Source organism: Dendrobates tinctorius, unplaced genomic scaffold (assembly GCF_039654945.1).
Source record: "Dendrobates tinctorius isolate UK_male_01 unplaced genomic scaffold, ASM3965494v1 ptg000084l, whole genome shotgun sequence".
NCBI classification, from domain to species: domain Eukaryota; kingdom Metazoa; phylum Chordata; class Amphibia; order Anura; family Dendrobatidae; genus Dendrobates; species Dendrobates tinctorius.
This window is the reverse complement of record NW_027361752.1, coordinates 3707205-3725642: the sequence shown is the minus strand read 5'-3', so window position 1 is coordinate 3725642 and position 18438 is coordinate 3707205. Positions and strand designations below refer to the sequence as shown.

Sequence of the window (18438 nt, the reverse complement as noted above, 5' to 3'; positions counted from 1 at the left end):
CCTCCTCACTACAGCAGCTCCGCCCTCACAGGAGCCTCCTCACTACAGCAGCTCTGCCCTCACAGGAGCCTCCTCACTACAGCTGCTTCGCTCTCACAGGAGCCTCCTCACTACAGCAGCTCCGCTCTCACAGGAGCCTCCTCACTACAGCAGCTCCGCCCTCACAGGAGCCTCCTCACTACAGCTGCTCCGCCCTCACAGGAGCCTCCTCACTACAGCAGCTCCGCCCTCACAGGAGCCTCCTCACTACAGCAGCTCCGCCCTCACAGGAGCCTCCTCACTACAGCAGCTCCGCTCTCACAGGAGCCTCCTCACTACAGCTGCTCCGCTCTCACAGGAGCCTCCTCACTACAGCGGCTCCGCCCTCACAGGAGCCTCCTCACTACAGCAGCTCCGCTCTCACAGGAGCCTCCTCACTACAGCTGCTCCGCTCTCACAGAGGCCTCCTCACTACAGCGGCTCCGCTCTCACAGGAGCCTCCTCACTACAGCAGCTCCGCTCTCACAGGAGCCTCCTCACTACAGCAGCTCCGCCCTCACAGGAGCCTCCTCACTACAGCAGCTCCGCTCTCACAGGAGCCTCCTCACTACAGCTGCTCCGCTCTCACAGAGGCCTCCTCACTACAGCAGCTCCGCCCTCACAGGAGCCTCCTCACTACAGCAGCTCCGCTCTCACAGGAGCCTCCTCACTACAGCTGCTCCGCTCTCACAGAGGCCTCCTCACTACAGCGGCTCCGCTCTCACAGGAGCCTCCTCACTACAGCTGCTCCGCCCTCACAGGAGCCTCCTCACTACAGCAGCTCCGCTCTCACAGAGGCCTCCTCACTACAGCAGCTCCGCTCTCACAGGAGCCTCCTCACTACAGCTGCTCCGCTCTCACAGAGGCCTCCTCACTACAGCAGCTCCGCTCTCACAGGAGCCTCCTCACTACAGCTGCTCCGCCCTCACAGGAGCCTCCTCACTACAGCAGCTCCGCCCTCACAGGAGCCTCCTCTCTACAGCAGCTCCGCTCTCACATTAGCCTCCTCACTACAGCAGCTCCGCCGCCACTCTAGACGCAGACCCAGACAAGGGACCGATCATGTGATCCTCCTGACGTCTCAAAGGTCCTCTTCTGCACCAGGTCCTGATGTCTTAACCTGCTGGGACTGAACAGCAGATGACAAGGACGTAGACGTGACCGGATGAGAGCGGCGCTGCCATTGGACGCATGTGAAAAGACCAGCGATTGGCTGCGCTCTGAGTGGGCGTGGCGTTGAGCGGTAAAGTGTTTGCCTGGTTACCATAGAGTCCGCCGCTTCCGGCTGATAATTCGGTGTCCGTCCGTTCATCAGGTTCAGCGATTAAACACCCGGATTTCTATCAGGTACGTGACGCGGGCGGCCGTGCAGTAAGTGCGCTGCCTGTCCCCCTGTCCTGTGTGTGGGACTTACCGCAATCCCCCCCCTATATGTTCAGTAATGGAACGTTCTAGTAATCACCACAGAGAAGTGTGCAGCCTTAAAGGGGCAGTGAGGCCCCTCCACCGTCACCAGCAGTAGGAAACGCTTCAGCCCTGGAGATGGTGAGACCGGCCCGCTGCTTGTCCAGCCGGGGATGATGGACTGGCTGGTAGCTAGGGGCTCACTGCTCAGCGACCACTGGCTTCTAAGTGGTGTCTTCAGGGAGCACTGCCAGTCGCCAAGAATTCCTGTGCGGGCGGACATTGTGTTATTAGGATGGGCGATAAGCGGCTGCTGACTGGGGGACCTTCACTGGGACCCCACCAATCCCCAGAGCCGGCGTCTGGTGTCACTTTATGTGCTAGTCCCATTCCAGTGACCACAGCAGTGATCTGTGGATGGGAGAGGGGCGGCGGCCGGGCCAGTCACCGGGAGAGGGGCGGCGGCCGGGCCAGTCACCGGGAGAGGGGCGGCGGCCGGGCCAGTCACCGGGAGAGGGGCGGCTGCCGGGCCAGTCGCCGGGAGAGCCGCGGTGCAGGAATGGGCCGTGTGACTGCAGCCGCTCCAGTACTCAGACACTGCTCCATTCACAGTGCGGCTGACCTCAGAGCGCAGCGCTCTGCTACATCCATCACTAAACTCGTCGGATCAGGACCCTTGTTCTGTTGATTGTTGCGACACCAGTAGCCTGACCCCCAGCAATCAGACACTACCGACCATGATGGTTCTCTTGTGCTGATCAAAGGTTTCTGTGGCCTCATGCACCAGTCCATGACCCCACCATGTCACGCTGTGCAGATCCGACTCAGGTGCTTCTCGCTATGTTAGAATATCCAGGGCTGTGGAGTCAGTAAGCCAAACTTGTGACTCCGACTCCTCAGTTTCCCTTACACCGACTCCAATTCAGACTCCCACATATATTGCTTATATTTAAGTGAAAATTTTATTGTAGTACAATGTGAACATCAGACATTTAATCATTTTTATGATACAATAATCAAGATGTTTAGATATATTCTGTTCTATATTTATTGGAATACAACTTTAGAACATAAACTGTAAAATTGTAAATATGTAATACACTATGTATGTAAGTGGCAAAAAAACAGTTTTCAACAAAAACATATTAAATAACGTGTGTAGTCTATGAATTTGTTCTAAGAAATAGATGACCTCAAATCTGAACTAATAATTTTAAGGCCAGAGAACAACCTCTCTACAGTAACTTGGGTTGGAGGCAAAGCCGTAACCACATGGGAACATCTCTAACAATTTCTGGGTATAAAGGAATTGCCTCATGCACAGTCAGTTTTGATGAACGGTTGAATTTTTCTTTCTCTTTGAGAGCAAGTGAAACATTTTGCTGAAATATGGTCAATCTGCTGCTATAGGAGACGGAGTGAAATCTTTTTCCTTGCGGCAACGCTTTGCTTGCTCCATATCATCCAAATACTTGTCAAAGTCAAACTCCTCATCTGATGAGGATGAAGATATGGCAGCAGTAGCGCTGTCAGGACCCGAGTCCTCTTGCGCCTGGCAGTCCTCCTGTAGGCCACTCATCCTAACTGCTTAACTGCTACCTCAGTCAGAGCTTCTTTTCCTTTAGTAAGCTGTTGATCATCAAGCAATATACGATGACTCGAGTCCACATAAACAGCTGCCAGAAAAATTTTATTTTCCAATAGCTGTGTCTCTCTCCGTTTGATTGAAGCAGAAATGCCATCGGCGATTAAACCTCCTCTTTGGGACAGGCAAAATAGCAAGTTCTTCCACTCCCTTATGAAAATGCCAGGAGTTAAATCCTCAGCTTGAAATTTTTTAGTCACGGTAAATGGGTGATTAAGCAATTCCTTCAATTCAGCCACCTGTGTCCATTGACCTTCATTTAGGGTTACCTGAGGGTTCGCCATATCTATAAGAAACGGTTTTAGTTCAAGCAATCGCTCAATCATTAAATAAGTGCTGCCCCACCGAGTGGCTTGATCGACAATTGCCCTTTTCCAGCACGTCTCTTCAAGATGGAATCAATTTTAGGGGTTCTGGCGGCAATAACCAATTTCCTCACTTTTCCAATCAGATTTCCAGCATGTCCCTCTTGCAGACTATCTCTTATTGCCAGCTGCAGCGTGAGCGCAACTTTCTCCAGCTCGGGGCCCAGGAATCCGGATCCTGTGCAGGGCAGCACCCCTCCTCTCTCTGGTGAAGAAGACAGGACAGAGGAGGGGAGATTGCCCCCTGCAGTCTGGAGCCAGTGAAGGACGGAGCACTGCAGCATACAAGTGAGCTTTGATAGGTGCGTGCCCCTGCTTCTGGGGGGGGGGGACAGGTGCCCCCCCCCCGCCCCTCGCTGGCTACGGCCATGATTCACACACGGCGTTTTTGCAGATCCGTTTTTTTGCCGTGACTCTGGGCATCCCAGCAAAGTCAATGGGTTTCAAGATATGACATTCAGACACATCCTTTTGTGAGGATCCATTTTTGGGCTGAATGGGCATGTCACTTTGTGTGGCGTTTTTCTAATCTGCTTTTGCTATTGAAAACATTATCTATGAGCTCAAAAACCTTTCAGGTGATGCGGTTTTTTAAAAAGCTGATCTGCTTTTGCAGCTGAAAAACGCAGCAAAAATGCTGTGTGTGAATGTAGCCTTAGATCAGGAATAGAACAGCCATTTATAGGACATTTCATAACTTTCCCATATTCCTATGAAAAAATATTCAGCATATTCTGCATTGAATTACTGTACCCAATTTATTATATATTTTAGGAGTCCGTCCTTTTTATACCGACTCCGACTCCACAGCCCTGAGAATATCATCAAAAAGTTCATTTATTTCAGTTCTTCAATACAAAAAGTGAAACTCATACATTCTCTGGAGTCATTACACACAGAGTGATCTATTTCACGTGTTTACTTCTGTTAATGTTGATGATTATGACTTACAGCCAATGAAAACCCAAAAGTCATTATCTCAGTAAATTAGAATACTTTATACCACCGGCTTGTAAAATGACTTTAAAATCCGAAATGTTGGCCTACTGAAATGTATGTTCAGAAAATGCACTCAGTACTTGGTCGGGACTCCTTTTGCATCAATTACTGCATCAATGTGGCGTGGCATGGAGGCGATCAGCCTGTGGCAGTGCTGAGGGGTTATGGAAGCCCAGGTTGCTTTGATAGCAGCCTTCAGCTCGTCTGCATTGTGGGGTCTGGTGTCTCTCATCTTCCTCTTGACAATATTCCATACATTCTCTATGGGGTTAAGGTCAGGTGAGTTTGCTGGCCAATCAAGCACAGTGATACTGTTGTTTGTAAACCAGGTATTGGTACTTTTGGCAGTGTGGACAGGGGCCAAGTCCTGCTGGAGAATGACTTTTCCATCTCCAAAGAGCTTTTCGGCAGAGGGAAGCATGAAGTGCTCTAAAAATTTCCTTGTAGACAGCTGTGTTGTCTTTGGTCTTGATAAAACACAGTGGACCTACACCAGCAGATAACATGGCTCCCCAAACCATCACTGATGGTGGAGACTTCACACTAGACCTCAAGCAGCTTGGATTGTGGCCTCTCCACTCTTCCTCCAGACTCTGGGACCTTGATTTCCAAATGAAATGCAAAATTTACTTTCATCTGAAAGCAACACCTTGGACCACTGAGCAATAGTCCAGTTCTTTTTTTCTCCTTGGCCCAGGTAAGACGCTTCTGGCATTGTCTATTGGTCATTAGTTGCATGACACAAGGAATGAGACACTTGTAGCCCATGTCCTGGATATGTCTGTGTGTGGTGGCTCTTGAAGCAATGACTCCAGCAGCAGTCCACTCCTAGTAAATATTCCTCATATTTTTGAATGGCCGTTTCATAACAATCTTTTCAAGGCTGCGGTTATTCTGGTTACTTGTGCACCTTTTTCTAGAACGCTTTTTCTTTCCACTCAACTTCCCATTAACCCCTTTCTGACCTCAGACAGGATAGTGCGTCCAATGGCAGTACCCCTGCTTTGATCAGGGCTCCAGCGATGAGTCCACATCAAAGCCGGGACATGTCAGCTGTGTAAAATCACACATACACGTATTAGGTATCACCACATACAGAATCGCCCGATCAATAAATAAAAAAAAAGGATTAACCCGATCGCTAAACGGCATAGTGGGAAAACAAAACGCCAGAATTACTTCTTTTTTTTTTTTGGGGCGCCGCGACATTGTATTAAAATGCAATAACGTCCGATCAAATGATCGTATCTGCACGAAAATGGTATCCTTAAAAACGTCAGCTCGACACGCAAAAAGTAAGCCCTCACCCGACCAGAGATCACAAAAAATGGAGACGCTACGGGTCTCGGAAAATGGCACCATTTTTTTTTTTTATTTATTTTTTTTAGCAAATTTTGGAATTTTTTTCACCACTCAGATAAAAAAGAACCTAGACATGTTTGCTGTCTATGAACTCATAATGACCTGGAGAATCATAATGGCAGGTCAGTTTTAGCATTTATCGAACCTAGCAAAAAAGCCAAACAAAAAACAAGTGTGAGATTGCAATTTCACCGCAATTGGAATTTTTTTTTCGAGTACACGACATGGTAAAACGAATGATGTGGTTCAAAAGTACAACTCGTCCCGCAAAAAATAAGCCCTCACATGGCCATATTGACAGAAAAATAAAAAGTTATGGCTCTGGGAAGGAGAGGAGTGAAAAACAAAAACGCAAAACCGAAAAAGGCTGGTGTCATGAAAGGGTTAATATGCTTGGATACAGCACTCTGTGAACAGCCAGCTTCTTTAGCAAATGACCTTTTGTGGCTTACCCTCCTTGTGGAGTGTGTCAATGACTGCCTTCTGGACATCTGTCAAGTCAGCAGTCTTCCCCATGATTGTGGAGACCATTGAAAGACTAAGGGACCTTTTTAAATGCTTAGGAAGCCTTTGCAGGTGTTTAATTATTCTAATTTACTGAGATAATGACATTTGGGTTTTCATTGGCTGTAAGCCATAATCATCAACATTAACAGAAGTAAACACGTGAAATAGATCACTCTGTTTGTAATGACTCTATATAGTATATGAGTTTCGTTTCTTGTATTGAAGAACTGAAATAAATGAACTTTTTGATGATATTCTAATTTTGTGAGAAGCACCTGTACTCCTCTTTTCTGGTACTTTTTCGTTCATTCTATTCCCTGGTTGACAGACACCAGCACATATTTGCGTTTCACACAGCTGAAATATATTCTTATACTACGTACCTACTTACCTTTGCACATCATATTCCAGTATGTGTTGGACCAGGAGACCACCATTTAAAGGGAATCTGTCAGCAGGTTTTTGCTTCCTCATCAGAGAGCAGCCTGATGTAGGCAAAGAGAGGCTGAATCCAACCATGTATCACTTAGTTTACTTACGTTACCTCTCCACTCATCATTATTATGTCTTCAGTTAGGAGTTTGGGACTCTCAATGGAAACTATAATTACTGCCTCAGTCTTTTTCCTGCTTTTCTATGAATACAATTTCTGACCACTTGGCTGTATATAAAGTGACAGCATTTGGTGCCCTACTGATACTGCACAGTGTCGTGCTGTGCCCCCTTTCCTTCTGCTCCCCGGTTCTGCAGGGATCTTCAGCGTTGCCGCAATCACGTTAATAGCACCTGATGTAGTTTGGGGGCTACTTTGCAGGGGAAAAATTGGAAGGGGATGTAGCATGACAAAGGTCATTCTCAGGGTCATTGGGTATCTCAATGGTAAGACCCCCACGATTCTAAGATAATGACATCAATATGCCATTACTTTGTGATCAGGGACCATCTCTAAAAATGCTCCATTAAAGGGCGATTTCCAAAAGAAAAAGTTACGATCGGGTATCACTTATTATTCCCTAGGGGGTCACACTACTGGGAGCCCCCAGCATTCTGAACGCCTTGGTTCCAGGACTGTAAGAATGGGTTGAATGGACTATACGCACTCATGCTTCAGTGTCAGCGGAGTGCCAGAAATTAAGGAGAACTGTGCTACGGTTTCTCTTCAATCCCACAGATTGTGCATGGAGCAGAGGTCGAGCATTCACATTTCCACTCTTTTTTTTCAAGATAGGGCTGAAGAACCACATTTTCGGGATCACGGAATGGTTAGACCTCCCCCCAGTGATTAGCAAGTTCTTTTCTATCCCATAATTAGGGGATACCATTTTTTGGAGGGCGGTGGGGGAATAACTCTTTAATGAACAGATATTGTCACATACGTGGCGTGTGCTGTATTCAATAAGGGTTTATCGCACTTTTATAAAGTGTAGAAAAAGGGTTGTCTGTAAAATATGTAGAAAGAGGAAATGTTCCAGCTCCGTAAAATCAAAATCTTCCTTTACTTTATTAATCCATGCTAAAAAACACAAGTGGTGATGTGCTCTCCAGACTGGCAAAAACGGGGAAAGAGCGACGCGTTTCGATCAGTAACGATCTTTGTGAAATGATAGCTTTGACAAAGATCGTTACTGATCGAAATGTGTCGCTCTTTCCCCGCTTTGGCCAGTCTGGAGAGCACATCACCACTTGTGTTTTTTAGCATGGATTAATAAAGGAAGAATTTTGATTTTACGGAGCTGGAACATTTCCTCTTTCTACATGTGATTGACGTTTGATCACCACGGAGTTCCGTGCACCCAGGGCTGTGGAGTCGGAGTTAGTTTTGGTTGGAGTCGGAGTCGGTAGAAATGTTCCGACTCCAGCATTAAAAAAAATGTATTAATATTTCATAATTGAACTTTCATATGAATTTTATAAATGTTACTCAAATATATATGTTCTATCAAACTATGAACAACAGTGATAAGCAGTTCTGCTGGAGATAGAGACATTTCTTACTTCTTGTGTGTCACTGTTCTCCACTGCCCTTATCTAATCTTATACTTGGTTAACCTCATGCTGCCCCAACCCCCCTACTTACAATGTATGAAACTGAAAGTGAAAATGTGTTGCAAATTCTTAGTAGTAAACCTCCTCCTCTAGACTAGATCATACTAGGTGTGCGTCTTCCAAGCATCTCACAGCTGCCTGCTACTCAGAAGAGGAAGACTGTAAGAAGTATTATCCTTTCAACAAACTTTGCATCAGTTAACTGTGAGTACATGAGGAATAATAACAGTATTACTGACCACTATATCAGTTGCACGACCTGGCAATAATTTTGTGCAATTGTTTTTAGGAAAAACAATTGTCACTTGGATTGTGAATGCAGAATTAAAAACCTGAGAATGTCAAAGAAGCATCACATTAAATCAGCTGTATTTGAACTTTTCACCATCACTCAAGATAGAAAACATTATGTCTGTCAGTGTATGACAAATGATCCAGACGAAAACAAATGCTGTGAAGCCAAGATGAGTGCATATTCAGGCAAAGATAAAAATGCTCCTACCAGAGCTTCAAATCTAAAGAGACATTTACAGCGCTTTCATCCAGAAGTACTGAAAGCAGTGGATGAGAAAGACTGCATCCAAACCAATGATCCAGTGCCCAGCTCTTCCAGCCAAACAAAGGAGCAGAGAACTTTGCAGCCATCAGTTGCAAGATATTTTGTCAGTGACAAAGTTACTGTGACAATGACAGTAGATACATTTAAAAAACAGATCATAGAGCTTGTTGTAAAGGATAGTGTGCCTATTTCATTATTTTCACGACCAGCTTTTATGTGTCTGAATGGGGAAATGGCCCGCAAGCTTGGTGTTTCTCTGGAGAGAGAGAGAGTATTAGAAAATTAGTAATCGAAGAAGCTTTTAAATAAAAGGAAGAACTTAAAAAAACTCTCAAGGGACGCTTTCTGTTTCTTAAAATGGATGCCTGTACACGTCACAGAGTGAACTATTTTGCCATCAATGTCCGATTTGTTTGTGACAAAAATGAAATAGTTACCAAGAAGGACATGCTGCTGCACTGATTGGCAAGGTGAGAAAATTGGCTACTGTTGCCAGAACCCCTAAAGTTGACTCAATTTTGAAGAGACGTGCTGGAAAAGGGGCAATTATTGATCAAGCCACACGATGGGGCAGAAACTTACTTAATGATTCAGCGCTTGGTTGAACTGAAAACCTTTTTTGTAGACATGGCTAACCCTCAACTGACGCTAAATGAAAGTCAGTGGAATCAGGTGACTGAGCTGGAAAAATTGCTAGAGCACCCATTTACAGTGACTAAAAAATTACAAGCAGAGGACTTAACTCCAGGTATTTTCTTAAAGGAGTGGAAGAACCTGATGTTTCGCCTGTCCCAAAGAGGAGGGTTAATTGCAAGTGGCATTGCTACATCAATGAAACGGAGAGAGGAGCTACTATTACAAAATAACATTCTTTTGGCAGCTGTTTATGTAGACCCAATGCATCGGATTCTTCTAGATGATCAACAGCTAAGTAAAGGAAAAGAAGCTCTGTTTGAAATAGCAGTAAAGATGAAAGGGTTGCAGAACAGTCAGGAGGAACAAGAAGAATTTGGTCGTCCTGCCACATCTTCACCCTCATCATCAACTGATGAAGAATTTAATTTCGAAAAATATTTGGATCACAAGGAGCGTGCAAAGCGTTCCCGCATAGAAGAAGAGTCATCCCCATCAAGGAACACAGCCAGTACATTTCAGCAGAATTTTTCATGTGCACTAAAAGAAATTGAGAAATTTGACCGTTCATCAAAAATAACAGTGCAACAAGCGATTCCTCTGTATCCTGACATTGTCAGAGATGTTGCCCGAGTGGTTACTGCTTTGCCACCAACACAAGTTAGTGTAGAGAGGTTGTTCTCTGCTCTCAAAATAATTAGATCAGATTTGAGGGCATCCATGAAGGAGGATCTGACAGAGGCAATACTTTTTCTGCGGACAAATTTATAGATTTCTTCTTATTAACTGCAGAAAAGTGTTTATTGCATATTTACTTACAGTTTAGAAAAGTTTATAAAAGTTATTTGCTGTATTCTAATAAATGTAGTTTTTGCTCTAAGTGGTCTGATTACTTATATGATGGTGAGAAACTGAATAAGCACGATGTTTAATATTTTGCAACAGTAAATTTGTTGTTATGAATTGGCCATTTATGAAGGAGTCGGAGCCGGAGTCGGAGCCTGATAAAATCCAGGAGTCGGAGTCGCAACTGTGGCTTACCGACTCCACAGCCCTGCGTGCACCTGCGGTGGTTGTCGGTGAGCTGGCTTTACCTTTCGTTATTTGTGCTCATATCTGTAAAATATACCAAATGTATTACGAGGATTACTGTACTGATGATCTATCAATGCAATCTGACCTAGAGGCTCAAGAACGATACACTGATCACTTCCCACAGTCTTAGGACCCACTAGCCACTTATTTGCTGGGGCGGTTCAGCATCAGACCCTTCTGATCTGACATTTATTTATTCTATTGATAAGTTCACAATATCTTAATTCTAGACTTCACCTTTATTGACATGCGCCAGTTTTTTTTTGGCCCGAAAATATCTTAAAGTAAAGCAACATAGAGGTGATGTAAAGTTAGACCGATTGTCTCGAGATTCTGCAAATTTATCATCCAGCTTTAAGCCACTGTGATAAACTTGGCGCATTTTAAGACTCCGTCTAGTTGGGTCCGTCTGTTGTGTGGTACTCCTGCTGGGTCGCCCCGGCACACCCTCCTGTCAGTCGTCATTAGGGGCTCTAGGTCTTTATCATAAGAGGCTTATGCTGACCGCAGCTGTCATGGCCGTGTCACTCGCTTCATGTGCTCAGTCTGATGTTCTGCTGCAGTGGTCTTCATTGTGTAATTTCTTCATGTCAGGTTCATTGTGAGGAGGAGCATGGGTTTGTTTGACCGGCTGGCAGGCTGGTTGGGCCTGAAGAAGAAGGAAGTTCACGTCTTGTGTCTGGGGTTGGATAACAGTGGGAAGACCACCATTATCAACAAGCTGAAGCCGGCCAATGTAAGTCCCGTCCATCCGTCTATGGTAGTATAGTAACAGTACAGTAATATATATGTGTCTACAGATTTATCTGTATGCGGTATTATACTGAGATGGGCTTTAATTACTGCCCTTTTCACTCTTACTTTAATATGTGCCAATAATAATTTTTCTCTGCCAGGACATTCATGAAATGTGGCATTACACTGTATATAGTGCCTTCTGTTATAGTAGTCAGTGGCATAAAGGTCTCTGCTTCACCAAATCCTTCTTACCAGGATCCCTTAATTATAAGATGAATACAAAGGAGCTGATTCATCAAAGTTTTTTTTTTGCCAGAAAACGGTCCTGAAAGCTTTGAAAAGTCACAACCTTTTGTGCAATGTGAAGTAAAGCAAAAATTTTGCAACTTTTGGTGTCTTTTTTTTTTTTTTGCCAGTTTGACACAGCTATGCCGAAATGGTTGGATGTTCCACAACCACCCGTCCAATTAATCAAAAGTGATACCACTTTGTGTACCAGAAATGCTTCTCCAGCCCCTGACATGGAGGCACTCGCCACTTAGAAAAGATCCCCAAATTCATTCAAGTCAAAGAGCCTCTTAATGAATTTGGCCCCTTCTATTTAAGCAAGACTGGCTTATCACGATTGTACACTTAACCAGTCTTGATGAATCGACCCCATAGTGTCCACATTGCTAAGACCCCCAGTGATCATTTGTTTTTTGTGGTAAATTTTGCAGGAAGTTTTTCAAAGAGGTTGTCCACTATGTTTTAGATGAATCCTCTACCTTTGAGGATAGGTCATCATGTCAGATCAGTGGGTTCGCGACATCTGATACCGCCGCCGATTAGCTGTTCCCTCTGCCAGCGGTGGCCAGATGCGCACAGCACAGTTCCGCCAGTTACATAGTGGCCGCTGCCAGGTACTGCAGATCATCCTTATCCAAGTAAATAGGGGTGATCTGCAGTACCTTAACCGTTACTTTCGACGGCGCTCTGCAGCTCTACAACTGATCACATCTGATTGGCGTCAGGGATAGTTAATGGTAGGGCATACCAGGTGTCGTACTCCAACTGATCTGATATGATGACCTATCCTAAGGGCACAGTCAGACTCCAGTATAAATAGGACTGCCATGCACAGACTGGTTGTAGCTCTCCCGACTCGAGCGTGACGGCTGAATAGAAATATATGAAGCTGTCATGCTCAGGTCAGGAGTGCCGCCGGCCTGTCTGTGCATTGCGGTCCAATCTCGGTCCAATTTATCTGGCCATCTGACTGCACCCGAAGGATAAGCAATCAGTATAAAAGTACTGGACATCCCCTTTCATTTCCCCACGGTGCCACCGTAGAGAAATTTAAAGGGTTTTCCAGGACGTCTCTCCTGACAGCACTATTAGGAAGTAGTTCTCCTTCGTATTATTGATGGGGACAGGAACTCACAAGGTTAAAAGGCTCCTACTTCTACCACCCACCAGTGTTTTTCCTCGGGGACAGATGCATAGGAGATGCACTCGTGGTACAGAATAGGGGTCCATATCTCTCTCCTTCCTCCTGCAGCATGGTCCAGAGGCCAACACTTTGTTGAACAAGAGGTCCCTCAGCCTGTCAGTAGAGCTGGAGCTTCTGGATTGAGCCGCTTCCCCCTGAGGGGGCTCTCAGCACATGTTGTCCATCCCTAGTCACGTGGCAGGAGTATACAGCCGAAGACGCTGGCATGCAGAGAGCATTTCCAGTTACAGGAGGATAACTCTTAAGCCTCTAGTGCCCGGTGTGCGTTACAGCGTGAACCGCACTTCCGCGATATGAAAAAAGTGTACCAAGATCCATCTAATTAAAGGGAAGGTGCTTATTGACGATTCAGATGCAAGACAGGTTAGACGGTATTATTTATTGCACTTCCAAGGTGGGGCTGAGTTACTAGTGCAGTAAGGCAGCCAGCAATGGAAGGACAGAACACTGGCCCTTTATGATACCCCTACTGATTCCCTGGGACAAGTGCGTGATATTGAAGATTCATCACACTTACTAGTTTTTTTTTTTTCCACCTGGTACCTATACTATATTATACATGCCTTTATCCGTTTAGGATAAAGATGTTCCTAAAAGATCTATTCCCTTTCTGTTTCTAAGAAGAAAGGGAAAAATGTGCCACATGCAACATGAAACTTCCTGACACATATGGGAAACAATTATGTCCAGAGTGTATTGCTAAAGTGTTAAAGGGAGAACAAGCCTCCTTCATGGCCGATTATGAGGGCCATGATAAGAGAAGATGTTCACATTTCTGTTATGGAGCTAGTTTCCCCTCAGTCCTCCCAGGCTGCACCTACAGTAGGCAAGAAAGTCCGCCATGAGATATGGAATCGTGTTCAGAGGAGGACGAATTATCATATTATGCTGACCCTGAACAAGAGGAAGGAGAAGGGTTAACCCCCCAAAAATAGCAGAAAAAGAAAGTATGACTCACACCAAGTCAGATTACAAATGCACTAGCAAGATGCAGCAGACCCCCATGATAAAGGTGGGTACAGCACAGGTGCAATATACTGAACAGCCACTCACAAACCTGCCAATTCATGGAGAGGGTGGCTGCCTAGTAAAAAAAAAAAAAAAACGCACACAAATGAGGCTTGTGTAGGACATCAGTCACACAGGTACGTGTGATGCATAGTGTCTTACAGCTTATTAATGACGCCCATAATATTAGATCCAGTGGGCTGCCCAGCACTATATGAGAACACCCCACAAGGACAGACACCCCAGTTCAATCAATCAACACTAAAAGGTCTGACTGCATCCTGCAAAAAAAATGGAGAACCGTGCAATACAAAATGAAATCTAATGTTCCAAATAAGTGCATTACATGAGGTATTGGTCGATATTTTGGCCAAAATACACAAACTCGCAACCACGTCAAGGCTGCTCACACTTGCGAGTCCTAACACTAAAATTAAAAACAGCTCACCAGGGACATTAATTCCAAAAACATACCAGAAAAAGAAACCGCTTTACCAACACCAAGTCAGATTACAAATGCAGGGATGACCTCCAACTGTACCTGAGGTACCCTTTTCTCTTGAGAAGATACTGTTACGCTTTAGCAAACAGTGAGGAACACAATGGAAGTTGAGGAGACCCACCAATCTCCCTCAATACAGGAGGAGATGCTTGGGGAGTTAAGATTCCCTAAGGAATAGAGTATTCCCTATCAATAGCGTATAAGGGCTTTGATCTTCGAGGAATGGGAAGACGTAGAGGATAGACTGATTATCCCAAGAAGTTTCATCTCTCGTATGGCATTCGAGCCAGAGGAGATGAAATTATGGGAGGAAGTCCCTAAGATCGACATCCCCATAGCCAGAGTGGCCAAAAAGACATCTATTCCTTTTAAAGATTTATCATGCTTGAGGGATCCTCTGGACAGGAAGGCAGATGGGCTACTTAAGATAACTTGGAAAATTTTGGCATCAGTTATTAAAGATAACATAGCTGCTACCTCCGTAGCAAGATCTAGAATCTATGGATTGAGGCGCTAGATAGTCACATTAGAGATAGATGTTCAGAGATGAGCTCCTGAAATCCATTCCCTTACTCAAATTGGCAACAGAATTTATGGCTGACTCCTCGGCGTAATCCGTCTGATTAGCCGCAAGAAATGGAGTGGTCTCTAATACCGAAAGTAAGCTATATGGCTTAAGACGTGGTCGGGGGATAGCCACTCAAAAAACAAACTGTGTTCCGGCCTCTCTTCCGGTCTCTGAGTATTTGGTCTAGTATTTGACAACATACTAGATGAGAAAAAAGGGTTTCCAGATGAGAAATCAAAGAAAAATCATCTTTTCGTAGGACCCGTTCCCATCAGAAACTAGATTATACAGTTAAAGGGAAAACAGGTAGATGGAGCTACCCCAAAGGAAGCAGAGGAAGGCATACTGTTCTCAATCTTACAGCTAACACTGAAAGACAATGACACCAAAGAAGTGGGGGGAAGATTCCAATTCTTTCATAAGGCCTGGACAAAAGTATCCTAAAATCCATGGATATCAGAAAGGTACCGGATAGAGTTTATTCAGAACCCACAAGGTAGATTCCATCTCGTGTCCTCCCAGTCCCCGCTGGCCTACGGAAAGCTGCTAAAGGACGTAAAAAAGTTGGCGGATCAGGAGTAGTAATACCAGTACCAGAAGCAGAATGGTTTCTCAGATACTACTCAAATCTGTTTTTAATAAAGAAATCCAGGTGCGATTTTCACACAATTACAAATCTAAAATCCCTAAACAAAATTCAAAATGGAATCAATAAGATCAATGATTCCTCTTATCAGGAAAGCTATGGTAATGTGTACACTAGATCTTAAAGAAGCCTATTATCACGCCCTAATTCATCTTTGCAGTCAGACTTGCCTACGCGAAACGCGCGTAGGGGTGAGTTGTGTGGAGTGCAGAGCCTCCTTGGGTAAGGTACTTTGAATACTGTGATCATCTGTGCTGCTAACATGGGCTTATTATGGCTACGATGCTAAGATGACTAATGTTTCGTGGGGCCTCATAGTTGGACTGCACTGGTGTCCAGTTTCTTTTGTTATGCAGGTTGCACTATACAAAATTACTGATAGCACTGTCACTTTATTATATATTATATTCTGATTAAGAATTATCCCATTGGTTTGCTGTGCGCTGCTGCACTCTTTTTGCTGCACCTTAAAACCCTGTACAAATCACTCTATAAAGATATGATATTGCCTTAATGTTGTCTTGGTATCTCTTATGTGTGAAATAAATGAAGCTTTCTTTGATTTTACAATTCTTTTGGTGGATTTGTACTCCAGTTCTTTTTTGTTTTCAATACTATGGGGAGTTATTCCATGGCTAATGCATGCGGTGGTTTGGGTACTATGACCTAGGGCCGTTCTGTAATATGTATCTTGTTTGCTGTACACTATGTCTGCAGCATGCGGATATGATTTGTAAAATCTCATGTTCTGCAATCTACTGCAGATTTTACCTGCAGGTAAACTCCAAAGTGAATCCAAAATACGTGAATGTGTGATAAAATGCCTCCTAAGGCTATGTGCACACGTTGCGGATCCGCAGCAGTTCTGCAGACAGTGTACAGTAGCATGTTATCCTATGGGATTTACATTCTGCTGTGCACATGCTGCGGATTTTCAACTGTGGAAAAGCTGCGGTTTTGAATCCGCAGAAAGAATTGACATGTCATTTCTTTCTGCGGATTCCGTTGCGGTTTGCCACCTATTCCATTGTCCAGGTGTCAAACCGCAGGGGAAAACCGCTGGCCAATCCGCAGGTAAAACCGCAGGTCATTTTAGCTGCGGTTTTACCTGCGGATCCGCAGATACAAATCCGCGGGTGAATCCGCAGCTTGTGCACATAGCTTAGTGTGCAATACTGCAGCCCTTCCCATCCTAGAGGCCCGATTACCATATATATGATGGCAGCAAAACTCTCAGTGAGTCCCTGACCTAGATGAGAAGCAGCAGAAGTAAAGTATCTCTGCCCAGCATTAGATCTATATCATCACCTCCAGGGAAGCCCGGTGTGCCATGTAGCAGTTGTGTAAATCCATTTATTGCATGTAAATAACTGAGAAGCTTTTAAGTCTGAAATACTTACTTTATACACATTCACTTGTTCATTTTCTAATCAGATGTTTAATTTCTATTTTATTGTATGTTATTTTTTTATTTTAGCAAATGTCCATAATTCTCCTTGATCTGTAGTCCCATTCTATACATTTATCATATCCTCAGGTTATGCCATAATTGTAAAGCGGATGTGCATCCGTCTGGAGACCATGGCCCTGATGTGGCCGTTGTCAGTGACGAGGTGGTATAAAATCTTTTCTTTGTATGTGAACTCTGACCACCTCCTCGTTGTCTGCGGTGGGCTACGTGCCGCGTCCTCTGGTTGGATGGCGGTTCTGTTGGTAAATCTGCTTCTACTCTACCGTGGCACATCCTGTGAATAAATGTACAAGATAGGAATACTTCTTTAATAAACCAGGTTCCTTCTATTCTTTTACTCTCATTCACCAAGTACGAGTAGCACATGGCGCTGCTCACTACAGGTTCTATGTAGCACAGGCACTGACGCCCACTGCTGCACCTTCCAGAGGTGTCCAGGGTAAGAAGCCCCCTGCATTCACTCCAGGACTGACCTATTATTAGGATATTTCATCAATATCACATTAGTGCAATAATATGCAATTAGTGAGGGTCTGCACCCCCATCGATTAGCATTGTCTGCTGCCAGGTATACACCATGAGTGAGTAAAACCAGAACCGCTCTCTAGTGGCCGTTCTCAGGTACTGCAGCTCAGCTCTTGTTGAAGTGAACGGTAAGATGAGCTTATATATAGAGAGGTCCTGGACAACCCCTTTAATACCGAGAGCTTTCTGCACGGTGCTGTCGAAAGTAGGCAGAAGCTGCGAGTAACTATCGTACCAGTAACATTAATCCGTACTGGTGTAAAGGACCGGTGGTGTGCATAGCACCTTGGCCGTCTCCACTTTGGGGACCATGGTGCAAGTCAACAGCTCTGTGAAACGCCTCTAGTGCATCCACTTTACCATTCATGAAATATTGCCCAGAGTTTCACCTTAAAGATCCCCTGCAGGATAACATCGGGGGGGCATCGGAAGCTGAGAAACTTGTCCTGATGCGTTAAAGCAATTTAATAGCAGAAATGTCGGCGCGCAAAGTAATGAAATCCGCTTAAAGTTATCAGGGCATAAAAGTAGAGAGGAGTGTGCTGGGCTAATGTCGTCCCTGGCATCTCGGCGCCTGCTTTACGGTGCTGGCATGGCGGCGCGCTGCTGCTGACGAATCCTCCCGAGACCCGGGACATGATCCAAACTGTTTGCTGGCTGCTCCGTACAAGTAACCTCTGCCCAGCGCCTGTGACGAGATGCAGACACTTCTTGATTGTGTTTTCCCATGGGAGACAGACAGTAAAATAAAGTTTCTCGTTTTACCATTTTAATGCCCTAGTTTCCCAGCAGTGTCTCTAATTACTCTGTAAGCAAACGGTAATAAGAGCGAACAAAGGAAAAACAAAGTTGCAG

The 18438-nt window shown here is 44.8% G+C and overlaps 1 protein-coding gene across 3 annotated transcripts in view; it reads left to right on the top strand.

Annotated features, from left to right (window-relative positions):
* Positions 1-994: 994 nt before the first annotated feature.
* Positions 995-18438, top strand: part of ARL6 (ARF like GTPase 6) — an 82394-nt gene continuing 64950 nt past the window's right edge. Inside the window, exons 1-2 of one of the 3 annotated variants that reach the window (XM_073584412.1) lie at positions 995-1365; positions 11228-11369. In XM_073584412.1, coding sequence (XP_073440513.1) covers positions 11247-11369 — 123 coding nt within the window. In that variant the 5' untranslated portion in view covers positions 995-1365; positions 11228-11246. Of the gene's footprint in view, positions 1366-1488; positions 1564-11227; positions 11370-18438 lie in introns of those variants that run through there. The other 2 variants (XM_073584414.1, XM_073584413.1) reach the window with 2 other exon arrangements.